Genomic DNA, 20,616 nt, shown 5'->3' on the forward strand with positions numbered 1-20,616 from the left:
CCATTTTGCCGTTTGGATTGCTTATTATGGGATGACATCGATGTACTAGATACATCATATGCTTAAATCATAAAGCCTGGGTCCTAGGCTTCAAGGCTAAATACTAGGGCTGTCAAACGATTAAAATTTTTAATCGAGTTAATTACAGCTCAAAAATTAATTAATCGTAATTAATCGTAATTCAAACCATCTCTAAAATATGCCATATTTTTCTGTAAATTAATGTTGGAATAATAAGAAAGGAAAGAAGGCATAAGACGGATATATACATTCAACATACGGTACATAAGTACTGTATTAGTTTATTATAACAATAAATCAACAAGACGGCATTAACATTATTAACATTTTGTTAAAGGGATCCATGGATAGAAAGACTTGTAGTTCTTAAAAGATAAATGTTAGTACAAGTTACAGAAATTTTATATTAAAACCCCTCTTAATGTTTTTATTTTATTAAAATTTGAAAAATTTTCAATCAAAAAATTAACTAATAACTCGCCATTGTTGATGTCAATAATTACACCTCTTACTCATGGTGCTGAAAGCTATAAAATCAGTTGGACCCAAGCGCCAGCAGAGGGCACCAAACACCAAAAAACAAGTAACAAGCGGACATTACACTCTGTCATTTTAATCTGAGCGGGGCATGTGCGTTAATTGCGTCAAATATTTTAACGTGATTAATTAAAAAAATTAATTACTGCCCGTTAACACGATAATTTTGACAGCCCTACTAAATACAATAAATAAATAGTGTCCACATTTATATGCTCCTTTTATGCATATGGACCCTTTCATTCTCAGTCCTGCCTTCACATTCTTTTTTCATAATAAAAAAAAAATTTAAAAGCCCACTACAAAAAATAAAATATTACGGTATTGGAATTCAACCCCTAAAATTCCCCGGAAATCTTTTTTGTTTGCAGATTAAAATCAAGCCAAATATAAAAATTAGGGTTGTTCCAATCATGTTTTTTTGCTCCCGATCCAATCCCGATCGTTTTAGTTTGAGTATCTGCCGATCCCGATATTTCCCGATCCGATTGCTTTTTTTTTTTTTTTTGCTCCCGATTCAATTCCTATCATTCCCGATAATTTTTCCCGATCATATACATTTTGGCAATGCATTAAGAAAAAAATGAATAAAACTCGGAAAAATATATACATTCAACATTCAGTACATAAGTAATGTATTTGTTAATTATGACAATAAATCCTCAAGGTGGCATTTACATTATTAACATTCTTTCTGTGAGAGGGATCCACGGATAGAAAGACTTGTAATTCTTAAAGGATAAATGTGACTTTGTATATTGTGACTAAATACTGCCATTTAGTGTATTTGTTGAGCTTTCAGTAAATGATACTGCAGCCATTTAACTTCTGCCCAAATGCATGATGGGAAGTGCAACCATGACTGTGCGTAGTGCTACCAATTGATATATTTTCTCTGCGTTGGGAAATAACAGGGTGTTAAGAAAAAGATCACTTACTAACTTTCTTCCTCACATTGCTTCCCACGATATTTCTAATCGTAGGGAGAGGGATTGTACGGCTTTAGCCAATTAAAAAAAGGCTCCAAAAGCTGCCAAAATTCTCTCTACTCATTTTACGCTGCCTTATATATATATATATATATATATATATATATATATATATATATATATATATATATATATATATATTAGGGCTGTCAAACAATTAAATTTTTAATCGAATTAATTACAGCTTAAAAATTAATTAATCGTAATTAATCGCAATTAATCGCAATTCAAACCATCTATAAAATATGCCATATTTTTCTGTAAATTATATATATATTCTGTAAAATAAATTGTTGGAATGGAAAGATAACACAAGATGGATATATACATTCAACATACGGTACATAAGGACTGTAGTGGGCATTTTACTCTACTGTCATTTAAATCTGTCTATGCTGTCCTCACTCCGAAGCGTCTACCTTTTCCAAAGCTAGACAGCTAGTGAACGACGCCTTAATAATTAGACTTCTTCCTTTTTCATCCGATATATTAATAAAATGGCCTCAAACCATTGTCCTCTTTAGACTGTCGTAAAACTACAAAATAAAAGTACACAAGCATTGCATTAGCAACAACGTTAGCTTAGCACGCTATACAGGTTCACTAAACATAAACAAAAAGCGTCTCATACAAAAAATATAACATTTCGCTTACTAACATAATATGTACATTCTTTACAACAACCATACTTACGGACAAATCTTGTCCAAGGATCATATAAGCACAACATTATCAGCCCGAGACGTCGTGCAGCCATAATGAACTGGCAAGAAAACAATAAACCATGTCGCAAAGCGACCACAAGAGTTCGCTGTTGGACAGCGCAAAAAGCCTTGCTGTAAAACTTACCAAAAGGCAGAATACTTTCTGAGCGGGACATGTGCGTTAATTGCGTCAAATATTTTAACGTGATTAATTTAAAAAATTAATTACCGCGCGTTAACGCGATAATTTTGACAGCCCTAATATATATATATATATATATATATATATATATATATATACAGGGGTGCACATAAGTGGTCCGCATGCGCGCATGCGCACCGGACGTAGACAAACGCGCTGGCCCTCAACGGCTTCCATACGCTTTTGCGTACCGATGGCTGACCAGTTTTTGAGGCGGACACGAGAAAATAACTTCTCAAAATATCGAAGAGGCAGGCCCCACTCAGTAATTATTTCCGTCTTCGCCCACCCCCGTCAAAAGACAGACAGACGACAGAGACGTCACCAGAGCTACCGAAAAAAGGACTTTTGCTGAAAAGTGGCTGCAGGAGGTACCATTGCTAGAAGCAAATGATGCTCGCACGGAAATGCGGTACAAAATGTGCCGTGAGAATCCCAATGTCGCTGATAAGAGCTGCGCATTTTATGTAGGGTCAAAGAATTTCAGCCAACCAAAAGCACGAAAAAAACAGAGAGCAGGTGGCAGTTAAGCAAACTATCGATGTCAGACAGGACCCCACTCGCCCAATGGACAAGTGGCGGAATAAAGGTAATTAAGAACAGTGCCATGATCTGACAAATGTGTTTTTGCTCGCATTTTACAAAGCTAAACATGCACGTTCAATGAGGTCTTATGAGGAGGACATCCCACTTTTACAAAGGTTTGGAGTTAATGTGGGAGCCGCATAATGCCCTTTATTTTGTCAGTTGATGTTGATCAAGCATTAATTGTTAATATAATTAATTAAAGTTAATTGGCTCTAAGTAAAGCTTGTCATGATTTTATCGCATCAGGCGGGTCGGCTCTCATGCTCAATGAGGACCAAGTCACATCTCCAGGTCCTCCTCTGAGAACGCATTACAGATTGAACGCGACAATGCGTGAGTGGGTCGTGCAGCGCATGCATTAATTGCGTTAAATACTTTAACGTGATACATTTTTAAAAATATTAATTACCGCCGTTATCGGGATAAATTTGATAACCCTACCTTAAGCCTAAACTAAAGAATCTGGATGAGTGCAACATGTTACAGTGCCTTGCAAAAGTATTCGGCCCCCTTGACTCTTGCTACCTTTCGCCACATTTCAGGCTTCAAACCTAAAGATATGAAATTTAATTTTTTTGTCAAGAATCAACAACAAGTGGGACACAATCGTGAAGTGGAACAACATTTATTGGATAATTTAAACTTTTTTAACAATTAAAAAACTGAAAAGTGGGGCGTGCAATATTATTCGGCCCCTTTACTTTCAGTGCAGCAAACTCACTCCAGAAGTTCAGTGAGGATCTCTGAATGATCCAATGTTGTCCTAAATGACCGATGATGATAAATAGAATCCACCTGTGTGTAATCAAGTCTCCGTATAAATGCACCTGCTCTGTGATAGTCTCAGGGTTCTGTTTAAAGTGCAGAGAGCATTATGAAAACCAAGGAACACACCAGGCAGGTCCGAGATACTGTTGTGGAGAAGTTTAAAGCCGGATTTGGATACAAAAAGATTTCCCAAGCTTTAAACATCTCAAGGAGCACTGTGCAAGCCATCATATTGAAATGGAAGGAGCATCAGACCACTGCAAATCTACCAAGACCCGGCCGTCCTTCCAAACCTTCTTCTCAAACAAGGAGAAAACTGATCAGAGATGCAGCCAAGAGGCCCATGATCACTCTGGATGAACTGCAGAGATCTACAGCTGAGGTGGGAGAGTCTGTCCATAGGACAACAATCAGTCGTACACTGCACAAATCTGGCCTTTATGGAAGAGTGGCAAGAAGAAAGCCATTTCTCAAAGATATCCATAAAAAGTCTCGTTTAAAGTTTTCCACAAGCCACCTGGGAGACACACCAAACATGTGGAAGAAGGTGCTCTGGTCAGATGAAACCAAAATTGAACTTTTTGGCCACAATGCAAAACGATATGTTTGGCGTAAAAGCAACACAGCTCATCACCCTGAACACACCATCCCCACTGTCAAACATGGTGGTGGCAGCATCATGGTTTGGGCCTGCTTTTCTTCAGCAGGGACAGGGAAGATGGTTAAAATTGACGGGAAGATGGATGCAGCCAAATACAGGAACATTCTGGAAGAAAACCTGTTGGTATCTGCACAAGACCTGAGACTGGGACGGAGATTTATCTTCCAACAGGACAATGATCCAAAACATAAAGCCAAATCTACAATGGAATGGTTAAAAAATAAACGTATCCAGGTGTTAGAATGGCCAAGTCAAAGTCCAGACCTGAATCCAATCGAGAATCTGTGGAAAGAGCTGAAGACTGCTGTTCACAAACACTCTCCATCCAACCTCACTGAGCTCGAGCTGTTTTGCAAGGAAGAATGGGCAAGAATGTCAGTCTCTCGATGTGCACAACTGATAGAAACATACCCCAAGCGACTTGCAGCTGTAATTGGAGCAAAAGGTGGCGCTACAAAGTATTAACGCAAGGGGGCCGAATAATATTGCACGCCCCACTTTTCAGTTTTTTATTTGTTAAAAAAGTTTAAATTATCCAATAAATTTTGTTCCACTTCACGATTGTGTCCCACTTGTTGTTGATTCTTGACAAAAAATTAAAATTTTATATCTTTATGTTTGAAGCCTGAAATGTGGCGAAAGGTTGCAAGGTTCAAGGGGGCCGAATACTTTTGCAAGGCACTGTATGTCTGTAACGTTAAATACAATTAGAAAACGATTTAATTAAAAAATATATATATATATTAAAAAAAGGCATGTCCGATATTTTTTTGCCGATTCCGATACTTTGAAAATGACGTGATCCCGATCGATCGGGACATCTCTAATAAAAATGTATGCAGTAAATTATCATTAATTATACAGCTAACTCCCCGTTTAGCCATGTTTATTTACAAAATAAGACACAAAGCTGAATTAAAACTCACACACCAATTTCCTTTATTAGTGTACATCCATCCACATGTCTTGGTGCATGCATATTGATTATCAAGACTTGAGTAGACAAAGGGGGATCATTTTGAAGTGTTCGTTATTTATTATGTACCAGGATGGGTGTCCAAAACTTTTTTTTTTTTTTTAATGAGAAACTTAAAGAAAATGTCAAAGGTATCAAAATTGTCGATTTTTCACTCACCTGATTTAACATGCTTTTAAGGTGTAAAAATGCCCTGCTGATCAAACCTTTTCTTCCCCCACAAAATAGAGATTTTAAGCTTTCCAACACACATATTAGGACAATTAAGACAAGGTCTCAGAGAGGAACTTCAAGTCACCTGAGTGCATATAACATTTATTTCAACATATATTTACTGTTGTTTTTAATATGAACATGGAAAAAGTAAAGATATTCTCACGTGTTGGTTAATCTAGTATATTTACAATAGAAAAGAAAAGCTCAGAAGAGTGCACCAGTCATGTTTTTGCTTTCTATTATCCTCATTTTGTTGTCTGAAGTGGGTCCAACTTGTAATCACCCTCTCTGCTTGTATCTATTACACATCTTTTTGATATGAACTCGGATCAGGTACGTCCCGAGTCCATACAGGATAGGATTAGCAAAGGGTGGGCAGACAGCAAAAAAGGTTGACAAGAGAATCCTCACCTCCATCGCTATATGACTCATGTCGAACCTCTGCTGTGCAACATCAAATAAGGTGCCGATGCTAAAATTTAAAAAAGATGTTAAATGGGGCGCGCATTTTTTGAGAGCATTAACTTGATTTTTCTTCGACAATTTCTTACACACTCGGAATATTCGCACATAAGAGAAAAAAACCATGAAGATCTGCGGGGCGATCAACAATCCGATAAGTAGAAGCCCCGCAATGTTGATATGGTATGTCGGTGTACATGAGTTTTTAACCAGTTCCATGTTGAGACAATATAACTTTGGTATGAATTTTCCACAAAAACTCAGCTGTGCAGTCATGGAAAAAAAACAACCAAATACAATAAATGGATAGACAGCCACCAATGCAATCAGTGCCTTGACCTTTGAAGGTAACATAATGGTTTGATAATGTAGCGGGTAACAGATGGCGAGGTAGCGGTCGTAGGCCATTAGAGCTAGAATGCAATACTCCAAGGAACCGTACGTGTGCAGCCAGTAGACTTGAGCAATGCAGGAGTTGACGCTTATCTCATGTGTCTTTGACATGAGTATGCTCATAGTTAAAGGCAATAATGCACTCATGCCATAGAGCTCATTGAAACTTAACATGCTTGCAAAGATATTCATAGGCTGGTGCAAATCTTTGTTTTGGTGAATGACAGTAATCAATAATACATTTAGCACCACGGTAACAATATAAAGCAAAAGGAAGAGAATAAAGAAGACATATTTGTGTTTCGCCAGCATCAAGTAGGCTGTCAGAGTGAATGTTAGAGTTGTGCTGTTGTCCATTCTGAAAGAGATTAAAAAGACATGGTGATAATACATAAAAAGCATGGTAAGCAATTGAGATTGAAATTCAGAGTACCTATGGCAGTGTCTTCCACTCCATGCTTGTCCTGCGAGTGCGCGCCTTTTTAAGCTTACTCAAGGTGGCCTTGGTTTGTTATTGGGTCACAAGGTCAAATTCTTGTTGCTATGGTCACGCAGGTTGTTTATCCGCGAAGGTCCCTTGACAGGTCCTGCCTAAGCACCTGGTAAATGCGACTCCAACTTTGTATTTGCTAAATTAGTTCATTATAAGCTAAAAAAAAATAAAAAAATTTTTAGTAACACTTTATTTGACAGTGGCGTCATAATTTAAGGCCAAATTATAGACAAGGTTTCCTGAGCGAAATATGGGCGGCGCTCATTGGCGGAGTTTGACTTTTTGGGCAGGGGGGTACAACATGTTGATGACCCCGAAACGCAGTGTCAGCAATAAAATGAACTTACAAGAATATTTATATTAAGTTGACAATGAGTGTTTTTTGTTTCCCATCATTCTTGAGGGGAATTCTATCAGGCTGCTTAGGCAATACTTTTCGCCAAGATCGTCAACCGTTGAATATGGTACAGTGTCGTGCCAATGTAGTTACCCCAGTCAAAAATTGAATCCCCTGGGCGGAGCCATATGGAGGTAGATTTGGGTCAATCAAAATATATATTTTCAATCCAAAAAAAGTCACTTTAATCAAAAAACAAAACCAAAAAAAAACTGGTGGAATGCAAAAATAAATTTGAAACTAAAAAAAATGCACGTGAAAACAATTTTTCTTTGATCAATTTTTTTTCCGGATTGAAGTACTTTTTTGCTTGAAGTAATGTTGATTTGTGTTCGGGCCACATTTTTACTAGGACGTTTGTGTCTTTATTATTCAATCATATAATAAGTTGCTTCAAAAAAATATATTTTCCAAAAGAAAAATCACTTCAATCAAAAAAAAAAAAAAAAAAAATTCAATGAAAGAAAAAAAATCATTTGAAAAATAAAATTGCCCTCCCCTCGTTTTTTTTTTTTTTTTTTTTTTGCAAAGCAAATGAGCGTCTAAGGTGCTAGTCACATGATCTGTTCGAAAAATAATTTTGAGACATTATAAAAACTTTTTTTTTTGTTCATTTCATTCATTTTTGTTGCAGTTTTATTGCTTTACAACTTTTATATATATATATATATATATATATATATATATATATATATATATATATATATATATATATATATATATATATATATATATATATATATATATATATATATTAGGGCTGTCAAATGATTAAAATTTTTAATCGAGTTAATTACAGCTTAAAAATTGATAAATCGTAATTAATCGCAATTAATCGCAATTCAAACCATCTATAAAATATGCCATATTTTTCTGTAAATTATATATATATTCTGTAAAATAAATTATTGGAATGGAAAGATAAGACACAAGATGGATATATACATTCAACATACGGTACATAAGGACTGTAGTGGACATTTCACTCTCCTGTCATTTAAATCTGTCTATGCTTTCCTCACTCCGAAGCGTCTACTTTTTCCAAAGCTAGACAACTAGTGAACGACGCCTTAATAATCAGACTTCTTCCTTTTTCATCTGATTTATTAATAAAATGGCCTCAAACCATTGTCCTCTTAAGACCGTCGTAAAACTACAAAAAAAAAAGTACACAAGCATTGCATTAGCAAGAACGTTAGCTTAGCACGCTATACAGGTTCACTAAACATAAACAAAAAGCGTCTCATACAAAAAATATAACATTTCGCTTACTAACATAATATGTACATTATTTACAACAACCATACTTACGGACAAATCTTCTCCAAGGATCATATAAGCACAACATTACAACGTAAGCATCAGCCCGAGATGTCGTGCAGCCATATTGAACTGGCAAGAAAAAATAAACCATGTCGCAAAGCGACCACAAGAGTTCGCTGTTAGACAGCACAAAATGCCTTGCTGTAAAACTTACCAAAAGGCAGAATACTGTCTGAGCGGGACATGTGCGTTAATTGCGTCAAATATTTTAACGTGGTTAATTTAAAAAATTAATTAACGCGCGTTAACGCGATAATTTTGACAGCCCTAATATATATATATATATATATATATATATATATATAAAGTCAATTTCATGCAATGACACTTTTTGGCCTCCAGCCCCCCCTAAAATCCGCTTATGGTGGCGCTTCCAGTTTAGAAAAAACATCATTAGTTGCGGTTGAAGTAAGCAGTGTGTTGACAAAGTTAAAAATGCAAAGTCAAACCAGAAGAACCCACGGAATCTCCCAAAATGGATTCAGCACGATGTAGATGAGACGTAGATAAGATTGTATGATTGTTCTTACCACTTTGCTGATCATTCGTGGACAAAATTTTAACAGCCTGTCAGCCTCTGTTGACGTGAGGAGTAGATTGATACGCCAGCCACTTGAGTGACCAGAATGAGGTCAAATTACAAATGATATTACATTTGCCGAATGCAGAAGGGCTGACACGGATTTTGTTGTTACAAGGAAATACTACAATTTATGTACATATAAACATACCGTAATGGCCCAAATATAAGACGGCGTTTTTTGCATTGAAATATGACTGAAAAAGTGGGAGTCATCTTATATTCGGGGTCTAGACATTATTCGCATTCACGACGCTAGATGGCGCCAGATATCATTCAAGCGAATGCTGAACTTGAAGAGTAATGTTCTGTCATGACAGGTCTCAGCTACTCTCAAGTTTAACCAGTTTGCATTATTTTAGTGCAATGTTTTTCCTTATTCAGATTCGTTTCAAGACTACAGTTGGTTAGACCTCACTTTGATGGTTAATGCAGTTATTGAAATTTTGTTGTTTTATCAAAATCGATTGGTTTGTTTACATTTCAAAAACCAGAAGCCATTCATTTACGAACGTGATTGCAGTTTAGTTTACATATTTAAATATTCAGATATTAAGATTTGAATGAGGCAAAATAACATGCTTTTTCTCTCAAATATATTGTTAATAATCATTTGTTTCAGATGTATTGTAATTATTTTCTGTATAAAAATAATTTGGTGTTCAAAAAGTTTTTTTTCAAACTTGAGTCTTGAAAAAGAGGGGGTCGTCTTATAATCAGGGCCGTCCTATATTCGGGCCAATGCGGTAAATAGTATGTCTTTTTTTTTTTTTTTTATTACAGACATTGATCACAATAAAACATTTGGACAACATGATTCCATGTCTTGTTTTATTTAAAACGATTGGTGCATTTGCAAAACAAGTCAATAAATAACAATTTATGAAATTATCAGAGCAATATTCCCGAAGATTAAGCATACATGGAATGTGTTATCTGACAGTAGAACTTAAGGGAGCCTCACCAAACTTTCACCCGACGTTACAAGACCCTAGACCAGGGGTGTCCAAACTGTTTGCAATCGGAATTTGGATGTTTGTGAATCGTTCTCGAATCTTCCACGGCCGAATCGCGAATAATCTAAGAATCGGAAATTTTGCACACCTCTAATCATAAGACCGTCATAATTATGATATGACATTGTCATTAGCATTAATGAATGCTTATGACAGATGTCATTAAGTGTCATCCGACAAATTTTGTCACTCACTCCATTTATGTCCAGTTTGCATTTTTACATCTGTTCAAAAGTAACAATTTGCCGGATGACACTTAATGACACTTAAGATTAATTTGTCCTCATGACAGTGTCATGTCATAATTATGATGCTCTTATTACAACACTGTCAAAAAAAGCTTTATCGAAATGTCCTAGTTTTTTTTTTTACCTAAGTTGTTGATGTAATATTTGTTTGTCCCAAGGTTCATTATCATCCCTGAGTTGGTTCTGGGAGTTTTGTCTTTTTTATAGGGCTGTCAAAATTATCGTGTTAACGGGCGGTAATTAATTTTTTAAATTACGTTAAAATATTTGACGCAATTAACGCACATGTCCCGCTCAGATTTAAATGTCAGTAGAGTGAAATGCCCACTTGTTAATTGTGTTTTATGGAGTTTTGCCGCCCTCTGCTGGCGCTTGGGTGCGACTGATTTTATAGGCTTCAGCACCCATGAGCATTGTGTAAGTAATTATTGACATCAACAATGGCGGGCTACTAGTTTATTTTTTGATTGAAAATTTTACAAATTTTATTAAAACGAAAACATTAAGAGGGGTTTTAATATAAAATTTCTATAACTTGTACTAACATTTATCTTTTAAGAACTACAAGTCTTTCTATCCATGGATCGCTTTAACAGAATGTTAATAATGTTAATGCCATCTTGTTGATTTATTGTTATAATAAACAAATACACTACTTATGTACCGTATGTTGAATGTATATATACCTGTCTTGTGTCTTATCTTTTCATTCCAACAATAATTTACAGAAAAATATGGCATATTTTATAGATGGTTTGAATTGCGATTAATTGCGGTCAATTACGATTAATTAATTTTTTAGCTGTAATGAACTCGATTAAAAATTTTAATCGTTTGACAGCCCTACTTTTTTAATGAACGTCATCTAAGTTCCATACTGATATTCAATATCATCTCATTTATTTGCGTTGTTGTATTTTAATCACATCTTGACAGGACAGCGCAAATATAAGATTATTTAGTGACTTCATTTAGTAGGTACATAACATTCAACTCAAGAAAATCAGAAGGATAGTCGGACAAAATACAATTTTAATGATGCATTTATTCACTGTTGTTTTTATTATGAAACATGAAAGAAGAAGGTGTTTACAAAGACATTCTCACATGTTGGTAAATAATATATTTACAATAGAAAAGAAGCTCAAAAGAATGCAGCAGAATCATGTTTTCGCTTTCACTTATCCTCATTCTTACTCAACATTTTGTCATTTGAAGTGAGTTCAAGTTGTAATCACCCTCTGTGCCTGCATGTACTACACAGCTTTTTGATATGAACTCGAATCAAATACGTCCCAAGTCCATATAGGATGGGATTAGCAAAAGGTGGTCCGACAGCAAAACAGATTGACAAAAGAATCCGCGCCTCCATTGCTATATGACTCATTTCGAACCTATGCTGCGCTATGTCAAATAAGGAGCCGATGCTAAAATTTAAAAAAGATGTTAAATGTGGCGCACATTTTTTTAGAGCACTAACTTGATTTTTCTTTGACAATTTCTTACACACTCGGAATATTCGAACATAGGAGAAAAAAACCATGAAGACCTGCGGGGCAATCAACAATCCGATAAGTAGAAGCCCAGCGATGTTGATATGGGATGTATTTGTACATGCGTTTTTAACCAGTTCCATGTTGACGCAATATAACTTTGGTATGAATTTTCCACAAAAACTCAGCTGTGCAGTCATGGAAAAAAAACATCCAAATGCAATAAATGGATAGAGACCCACCAATACAATTAGTTTGTTGACCTTTGAAGGTAACATAATAGTTTGATAATGTAGCGGGTAACAGATGGCGAGGTAGCGGTCGTAGGCCATGAGCGCTAGTATGCAGTACTCTGAGGCTGCATATGTGTGCAGGCAGTACACTTGAGCAATGCAGGAGTTGACGCTCATCTCATGTGTTTTTGACATGAGTATGCTCATAGTTAAAGGCAATAAAGCACTGCTGCCATAGAGCTCATTGAAACTTAACATACTTGCAAACATATTCATAGGCTGGTGCAGCACTTTGTTTTGGTGAATGACAGTAATCAATAATACATTTAGCAACACGGTAGCAATATAAAGCAAAAGGAAGATAATAAAGAATACGTATTTGTTTTTCTCTAGGATCACGTAGGCTGTCAGAGTGAATGTTAGAGTTGTGCTGTTGTTCATTCTGAAAGAGATTAAAGAAACATGGTGATAATACATAAAGAGCAAAGTAATGAATTGAAATTGAAATTCAGAGTACCTGTGGCAGTATCGTCCACTCCATGCTTGTCCTGTGCGTGCGCGCCTTTTTAAGCTACTCAAGGTGGTCTTGGTTTGTTATTGGGTCACAAGGTTAAATTCTTGTTACTATGGTCACGCACCTTGTTTATCCGCGAAGGTCCCCTGACGGGTCCTGCCTGAGCTGCAACTCCAACTCTGTATTTGCTAAACTAGTCAATCATAAGTTAAACAACAATGAATAAGAAACTCACATTTATTGTAGTTTATCCATCCATAGTCATTCTACTAGTGTCACACTTGGACGGAATGGAGCGGACTCAGATGCAGAATTTAGTCTTTTAAAGGGATCCTCTATTTTTAAGACAAGACAAGAATATTAGTATATAAATGTTAGTATGAGTTATAATAATTTGATATTAAAACCCCTCTTAATGTTTTTGTTTTCATAAAGTTTGTAAAATTATTTTAAGTGATAGGTCGCCATTCTTGTTACGTCGCAGTGCGTGACGTCACCGGGCCCGTTGCCGAAATTCCAGCGTGTCACTCGTTAGCTTTCCCAACATGTCGTCGGTTCTACCCTTCCTATTTGAACCAGATCTGAAAAGTGAGGAGCAGGACAGCACTGTCGGTCGTTCACAAGACGAGCGTCAGGGAAAAATGCGTGCAGCAAATACCTGATAAGACAAAAGTTGGGCAAAAGTCTCAATGACAACAGAGCGAGAGAGCGTATGCTGTTGGGAACTCTGGCTGGGAGCGAGAGTGTATGCTGTTGGGAACTCCGGTTTTATTAGCAGATATTCAAGGTAAGCATATTGCGTTTTCAGACTTATCCCAAAATAATTATGTAGATTGTTAGCATCCAGAGCTGTCGTGTGCTTTACATACAGTACAGACCAAAGAGCACACCTTGTGTAATCCATGTCTTGTACATTGTAACGCGTGGTAGCTAGGATAACTGAAAATCAACAAATCGTGACCTGTAAATACCCCAAAATGAAAATGAAATGACCTTGAGGCAGCTGGAAATGAAGTGAAATTCCCCATTTTAACTACCGTAATTTTCGGACTATATGGCGCTTTTTTTCCTTCCTTTTGAATCCTGCGGCTTATAGTCCAGTGTGACTTATTCATTGATTTATTTGGGTTAATAGATAACACTTTATTTGACAGCGGCGTCATAAGACCGTCATAATTATGACATGACACTGTCATGGGCGTTACTGAATGCTTATGACAGATGTCATTAAGTGTCATCCAGCAAATTATGTCACTAACTCCATTTATGTCCAGCTCGGCTCTTTTACATCCATTTAAAAGGAAGATAATTTGCCGGATAACACTAAATGACATCTTTTATAAGCATTCATTAAATGTTCATGACAGTGTCATATCATTATTATGATTGTCTAATGAGGGTCTTATGGTGCCACTGTCAAATAAAGTGTTACCAAATACCATAAGTAGCAACTAATGAAACAACTGGAATAGTGACTGAAGAAATAATTAGCACAGAACATTAACTTCGATTGTTATTTACATCTGTAGCGCTGCAATGCATGCTAGGAGGCATGTTGGACAACAACAGTGTTGACAGCAGGTGGCAGCAGAGGTTGACTGTCTCTCCCAAGGGAGCAGTGATGGCCAAATAAAGCTTCTTGAAGCAATGATGGTAGTTCATTTGGTCTTAGGACAGTCGTATGATGCCGCTGTCAAATAAAGTGTTACCGGTTAATATCTTTTGGTGTAAATATCCCATAATACAGTGACGATAGCTGCGGCTTATAGTCCAGTGCGGCGTATCTTTGAACAAATGTCGTTTTCGTGTCAAATTTGGTGGGTGGTGGCTTGTAGTCAGGTGCGCCTTATAGTGCAAAAATTATGGTAATTACTTGGCATTGGCTGCCACTGATGGCCATACAGTTCCATCAATCTGAAACACAGCAAATTCCGACATCCCGACAGAGGAATGTTTTAGAATGTCAAATCATCAATGCTATATTTATACAGTAACGTTTGTTGCACCCGAATAGGTTATTACCAGCATTGTTTTAAAGTTCTCCATAGGTGTGCTAAAATGAGGTATCAAAAGCTAACAGAATCTCGTGAAATTTTGGACAATACAATGACAAAATGACTCTAATGGGCAAATATGATCCCTTCAAAATGAAACTTTCATCACGTATCTCTGTGTAAAGACGAGCGAAAATGAAAGTGCCAAAGATTTTCACATATTTTAAATTTGAGATGAGCACAGTTGGCTCCCACCCACGCAATACACTGGGTGAGGCTGGAATTGAATAAACAGACATTTTGCACTCAAACGGAGTCACAAGTAAGTCCCGAGTCTTACCTGTTGTGAGCAAATTGAGTTGAGTCATAAGATTATATTGAGTCGAGTCGAGTCACAAGGTTATGTCGAGTCAAGTCAAGTAGAGTCATGAGGTTATGTCGAGTGTTTCGAGGTAGGTTATGTAGAGTGGAGTCAAGCCAGGAGGTTTCGTCGAACGGAGTCGAGCCAGGAGGTTTCGTCGAGCGGAGTCGAGCCAGGAGGTTTCGTCGAGCGGAGTCGAGCCAGGAGGTTTCGTCGAGCGGAGTCGAGCCAGGAGGTTTCGTCGAGCCAGGAGGTTTCGTCGAGCAGAGTCGAGCCAGGAGGTTACGTCGAGCAGAGTCGAGCCAGGAGGTTACGTCGAGCAGAGTCGAGCCAGGAGGTTTCGTCGAGCCAGGAGGTTTCGTCGAGCCAGGAGGTTTCGTCGAGCAGAGTCGAGCCAGGAGGTTGTGTCGAGTCAGGAGGTTACGTCGAGTCAGGAGGTTACGTCGAGTCGAGTCAGGAGGTTGTGTCGAGTCAGGAGGTTATGTCGAGTCAAGTCACGAGGTTATGTCGAGTCAAGTCAAATAGAGCCAAGAGGTTATGTCGAGTCAAGTTTCGAGGTTATGTAGAGTGGAGTCGAGCCAGGAGATTACGTCGAGCAGAGTCGAGCCAGGAGGTTACGTCGAGTCAAGTCGAGTCAGGAGGTTATCTTGAGTCGATTCAGGAGGTTATATCGAGTCGAGTCAGGAGATTATGTCGAGTAAAGTCACAAGGTTATGTCGGGTCGAGTTGCAAGGTTATGTAGAGTGGAGTCGAGCCAGGAGGTTATGTCGAGCCAAGTCGAGCCAGGAGATCGTGTCGAGTTGAGTCGAGTCAGGAGGTTATGTCGAGTCAAGTCGAGTCTGGAAGTTATGTCGAGTCAGGAGGTTATCTCGAGTCGAGTCACGAGGTTATCTCGAAGTGTAGTCTCGAGGTTATGTCAAGTCGTGTTGAGTCACGAGGTTATGTCGAGTTGAGTTGTGAGGTTATGTAGAGTGGAGTCGAGCCAGGAGGTTATGCCTAGCTGACTGGTTATGTCAAGTTGAGTCGAATCAGGAGGTTATGTCGAGTTGTGTCAGGAGGTTATGTCTAGTCGAGTCAGGAGGTTGTGTCTAGTCAGGAGGTTATGTCGAGTCAAGTGGAGTCAGAAGGTTATCTTGAGTCGAGTCGAGTCACGAGGTTATTTCAACTCAAGTCGAGTCATGAGGTTATGTTGAGTCGAGTTTTGAAGTTATGTAGAGGGGAGTCGAGCCAGGAGGTTACGTTGAGCAGAGTCGAGCCAGGAGGTTCTGCCGAGTCGAGTCAGGAGGTTGTGTCGAGTCAGGAGGTTATGTCGAGTCGAGTTGAGTCAGGAGGTTGTGTCGAGTCAGGAGGTTATGTCGAGTCGAGTTGAGTCAGGAGGTTGTGTCGAGTCAGGAGGTTATGTCGAGTCGAGTTGAGTCAGGAGGTTGTGTCGAGTCAGGAGGTTATGTCGAGTCAGGTCGAGTCAGGGGTTATCTCGAGTTGAGTCACGAGGTTATGTTGAGTCGAGTTTTGAAGTTATGTAGAGGGGAGTCGAGCCAGGAGGTTACGTTGAGCAGAGTCGAGCCAGGAGGTTCTGCCGAGTCGAGTCAGGAGGTTGTGTCGAGTCAGGAGGTTATGTCGAGTCGAGTTGAGTCAGGAGGTTGTGTCGAGTCAGGAGGTTATGTCGAGTCGAGTTGAGTCAGGAGGTTGTGTCGAGTCAGGAGGTTATGTCGAGTCAAGTCGAGTCAGGGGTTATCTCGAGTTGAGTCACGAGGTTATCTCGAGTCAAGTTGTGTTGAGTCATGAGGTTATGCCGAGTCAAGTCGAGTGGAGTCACGAAGTTATTTCGATTTAGGAGGTTATATCGAGTCGAGTCAAGAGATTATGTCGAGTCAAGTCGAGTCAGGAGGTTATGTCGAATTGAGTCAGGAGGTTATGCCGAGTCAAGTCACAAGGTTATGTCGGGTCGAGTTGTGAGGTTATGTAGAATGGAGTCGAGCCAGGAGGTTATGTCGAGCCGAGTCGAGCCAGGAGGTCGAGTCGAGTTGAGTCAAGTCAGGAGGTTATGTCGAGTCGAGTCACGGGGTTATCTCTCAATCTAGTCATGAGGTTATGTTGAGTCAAGTCATGTCGAGTCACGAGGTTATGTCAAGTTGTGTCGAGTCACGAGGTTATGTCAAGTCGAGCCACGAGGTTATGTCGAGTCCAGTCGAGTCACAAGGTTATAAAGACGAGTCGTTTCAAGTCAAAGGTTGTAAAGACGAGTCATGTCAAGCCAAAAGGTTGTCGACTTGAGTCAAGGCCTTCACCAATATTCCCCAGTCAACCCACAAAGCACTCAGGTTTATCTTTTGAGGGAAACCATACTGCCACTGTAAAAAAACAATGCAGTATAGTCTGCAGGGAATAAACCAGCATTAAGGTGTTCCAAGCCAATCATTGGCAGGTTGGAACCTATCCATGATCCAAATTTTTCGAGTCAGCTTTTCGAATCTCGAGTCATTGTCTCACGAGTCAGGTCGAGTCGAGTCTCGAGTTATTGCCTCACAAATTGAGTCAAGTCTCGAGTCTCAGACCCTCCCAGCTCACACGAGTCAAGTCCGGGTCTGTGTTTTTTTTTGTTCAAGTCCGAGTCGAGTTGTGAGCCATTAAATTTGCGACTCGAGTCGACTTGAGTCCAATTGTCTGATGTATACATTTGTAGATGTGTTGTGGTAGTGAGCAGAATTATGCACTTGTCATAAAAATGACAAAATACAACTCTGGTCTTGGATATATAACAACAACCACACATTAGTTGGTTAAAATCATTATTTTGCCACAAAAAGTCACCTCTTCTGCTTGATATTTTTTTCTTTCACAGAACACTCATTCTCAATTTTACATTCGATTAGTCAAAAACCCTCTAAACCAGCTGGCACTCCAGGGTCTGGCTTATTTTAGAATAGCTGTCATTGAATGAGTGAATGACTCATGAAAGGCACAATTGCCATCGTTCTTCCTCGACAAATGTTCAGTCCTCTTTCCCTGATTTCAAATTTGTGCTGCTAGGCTCAATTCTAAAATGAGACTTTGTTTCTCCCAAGTGTATTGTTACAAGCAAACGCCACACAGTAATTTACCTTATTTTTTGATAGTGGTTATCAACATTTCCATTGAAACACTCATTATGTCAGGACATAACAATGTGTCGACCTATTGAAATAACATTTTTCAGGTCTAAATATTGATAGTCAAGTGGCTGAATCTCCAAATAAGCAGCTCATATTGGTCTTCAATTCTGTGGAAAAGACAACTAGTTCAAGTAAAAAACAACATATGCGAATACTTTGAACTCTAATAATGGAGAAAAAAATTGGTTAAACATAAAAAAATGACACGGATAACCAGCATAGCTATTTTGTGATGTCAGTTATACTCACCCACAGGCTCATTGATAGATACCGAGGAATTCTGGCTTGCATTGATGGTTTTTTCCCCCTTACTCATAAGAAAATTTAATTCCGTGTTCTTTCAATTTATTAAACAAGATTCTTTCCATTGGTATGCACATGATAAAGAGGTAATCTATCCCTTTAAGTTTGTAGTTTTAGAAGTAAATAATTAAAATACAGTACTGTCTCAAATTCCATTGACTGGCATACTTTCTGGATTTAAAAAATAAAGACAAAAAGGAAATATGGTGACATAGGAACCAATGTTACATGTACATACATGTGTTTACTGGATACATGCTCATTAGAGGCCATTAGTCCACTTTGTTTTCAGTCCTGTTGAAGGAAATTAGCCTCCAGTGTGTTGGACAGTGCCTTGAGAGTAAAACTGTCAGATGAAAACAAAGTTGGGCTCCCTTTGGAGACGACTGATGCAACATTGTGTAAAGTGTCTCCAAAGGCCAGGGATCATAACACATGTACTGTTATCAGTAAAAGCCTTTATTTCATTGTGACAAGTCTTTTGTTTCATGGTTGGAATCTGTGGAATCATTAATAATTTGAATGTCACAATGCAGATCGCAGACCTCCAACGAGAATGAACAATAAATAGGCATGAGAACAATTCCTAGATTTACAGTTTGTTTATGCGCCTGTTTGTTAGTTAGCTGTCGACTTCCATGGGGAGTGGAAGCAAATAAGATTGATATACCATTGGTTTCGTAATTATTAACATGGTAAGAAAACGAATGAAACTTAATCCACATCATTATGAAAAACTAATCTAGTACAGTCACTCACTACTCTTCTACAACAGTGGTTCTTAATCTTGCTAAAGGTACCAAACCCCATGAGTTTTACATGTGGATTCACCAAAACCTTTGGAATTTAATCATGACGCTCCCCCCCCCCCCCCCCCCCCAAATTCAAAACCGATAAAGCTAAGCTAGCAAGCAATTTCCCGTTGAAATTTCTTGAAATTTACCACAAATAAATTTGGTGTTTTGCAGTTAAATTTCACGTTGGAAAATGAAATTTCGTGACTGCCGTCTTTTATTATTTATTCATTTGACTTTTAACCTGTCCTGTTCTGGTGCTTAGATACGGAAAATAGGAATCTGAGTGTTCTTATGTTCTGAACAGCTTTAATGTATCACGTGGGAGTAAAGTTGCAGTTACCGATTGTTCAAGTAGTCGATTAATCGATGAGCTAGTTAGTTCGAATAATCGAATAATTAAATAAGGAAGATAAAAAAATAGAATACCTGAGCTGAGCCTTAAACGGTATAAAAGAATAAATAAATGAGGATCTAAGTACAACAAAAGAACGATTGGCTAACTTACGTAGAAAAAGTCTGCTAGCTTAAACATTGTAAAATGCTAACGGTTTTTTAATCATCATCATTTTTTTTTACAATAAGAGATGTTCCGGGTCCAATCACGTCATTTTCAAAGTATCGGAATCGGCAAAAAAATATCGGCCATGCCTTTTTTTAATATATATATAGTTTTTTTTATTAAATTGTTTTCTAATTGTATTTAACGTTACTGACATAAGATGTTACACTCATCTAGAGTCTTTAGTTTAGGCTTAAGGTGGGGTTATCAAATTTATCCCAATAACGGCGGCAATCAATTTATTTAAAATGTATCACTTTAAAATATTTAACGCAATTAATGCATGCGCAGCACGACCCACTCATGCATTATCGAACTCAATCGGTAATGGCGGCCTTTTACCTATACAGACAGATAAAAGGCAATGTGTAATAAGAAGTGTGAATTATGGCAGCCTTTGAAGCCTTTTTTAATTGGCTAATGCCTTACAATCCCCCCCCCCCCCACGATTAGAAATATCATGGGAAGCAATGTGGGGAAGCAAGGTAGCAATTGATTTTTGTCTTAACATCTTATTTTCTTTCCCAACGCAGAGAAGATATACAGTGGGGAGAACAAGTATTTGATACACTGCCAGTTGGCAGTGTAACAAATACTTGTTCTCCCCACTGTATCTATTGGTAGCACTACACACAG

The 20,616-nt window shown here is 38.1% G+C and overlaps 2 protein-coding genes across 3 annotated transcripts; both read right to left on the reverse strand.

Annotated features, from left to right (window-relative positions):
* Positions 1-5,899: 5,899 nt before the first annotated feature.
* Positions 5,900-6,874, reverse strand: LOC130906204 (olfactory receptor 52L1-like). The gene has a single exon (XM_057820247.1). The coding sequence runs from the start codon at positions 6,872-6,874 to the stop codon at positions 5,942-5,944; it is 933 nt and encodes a 310-aa protein (XP_057676230.1). The 3' UTR covers positions 5,900-5,941.
* A 4,747-nt stretch (positions 6,875-11,621) lies between these two features.
* LOC130906203 (olfactory receptor 52D1-like) lies at positions 11,622-19,380 on the reverse strand. 2 transcript variants are annotated; one of them, XM_057820246.1, is made up of 2 exons: positions 12,818-19,380; positions 11,622-12,742 (listed from the first exon to the last, which is right to left on the reverse strand). In XM_057820246.1, exon 2 carries the CDS (start codon positions 12,739-12,741, stop codon positions 11,809-11,811), a length of 933 nt encoding a protein of 310 aa, XP_057676229.1. In that variant the 5' UTR covers position 12,742; positions 12,818-19,380; the 3' UTR covers positions 11,622-11,808. The 2 variants fall into 2 exon arrangements, with proteins under 2 accessions (XP_057676229.1, XP_057676228.1); XM_057820245.1 differs by having other exon boundaries at positions 11,622-13,472; positions 18,863-18,952.
* Positions 19,381-20,616: the final 1,236 nt, after the last annotated feature.

Source organism: Corythoichthys intestinalis, chromosome 18, assembly GCF_030265065.1.
Source record: "Corythoichthys intestinalis isolate RoL2023-P3 chromosome 18, ASM3026506v1, whole genome shotgun sequence".
Taxonomy (NCBI): Eukaryota; Metazoa; Chordata; class Actinopteri; order Syngnathiformes; family Syngnathidae; genus Corythoichthys; species Corythoichthys intestinalis.

What these genes read in the sequence shown, in the direction of transcription:
- LOC130906204 (XM_057820247.1), bottom strand. Translation starts at nt 6,874, where the DNA reads ATGGACAACAGCACAACTCTAACATTCACTCTGACAGCCTACTTGATG.
- LOC130906203 (XM_057820245.1), bottom strand. Translation starts at nt 12,777, where the DNA reads ATGTATTATCACCATGTTTCTTTAATCTCTTTCAGAATGAACAACAGC.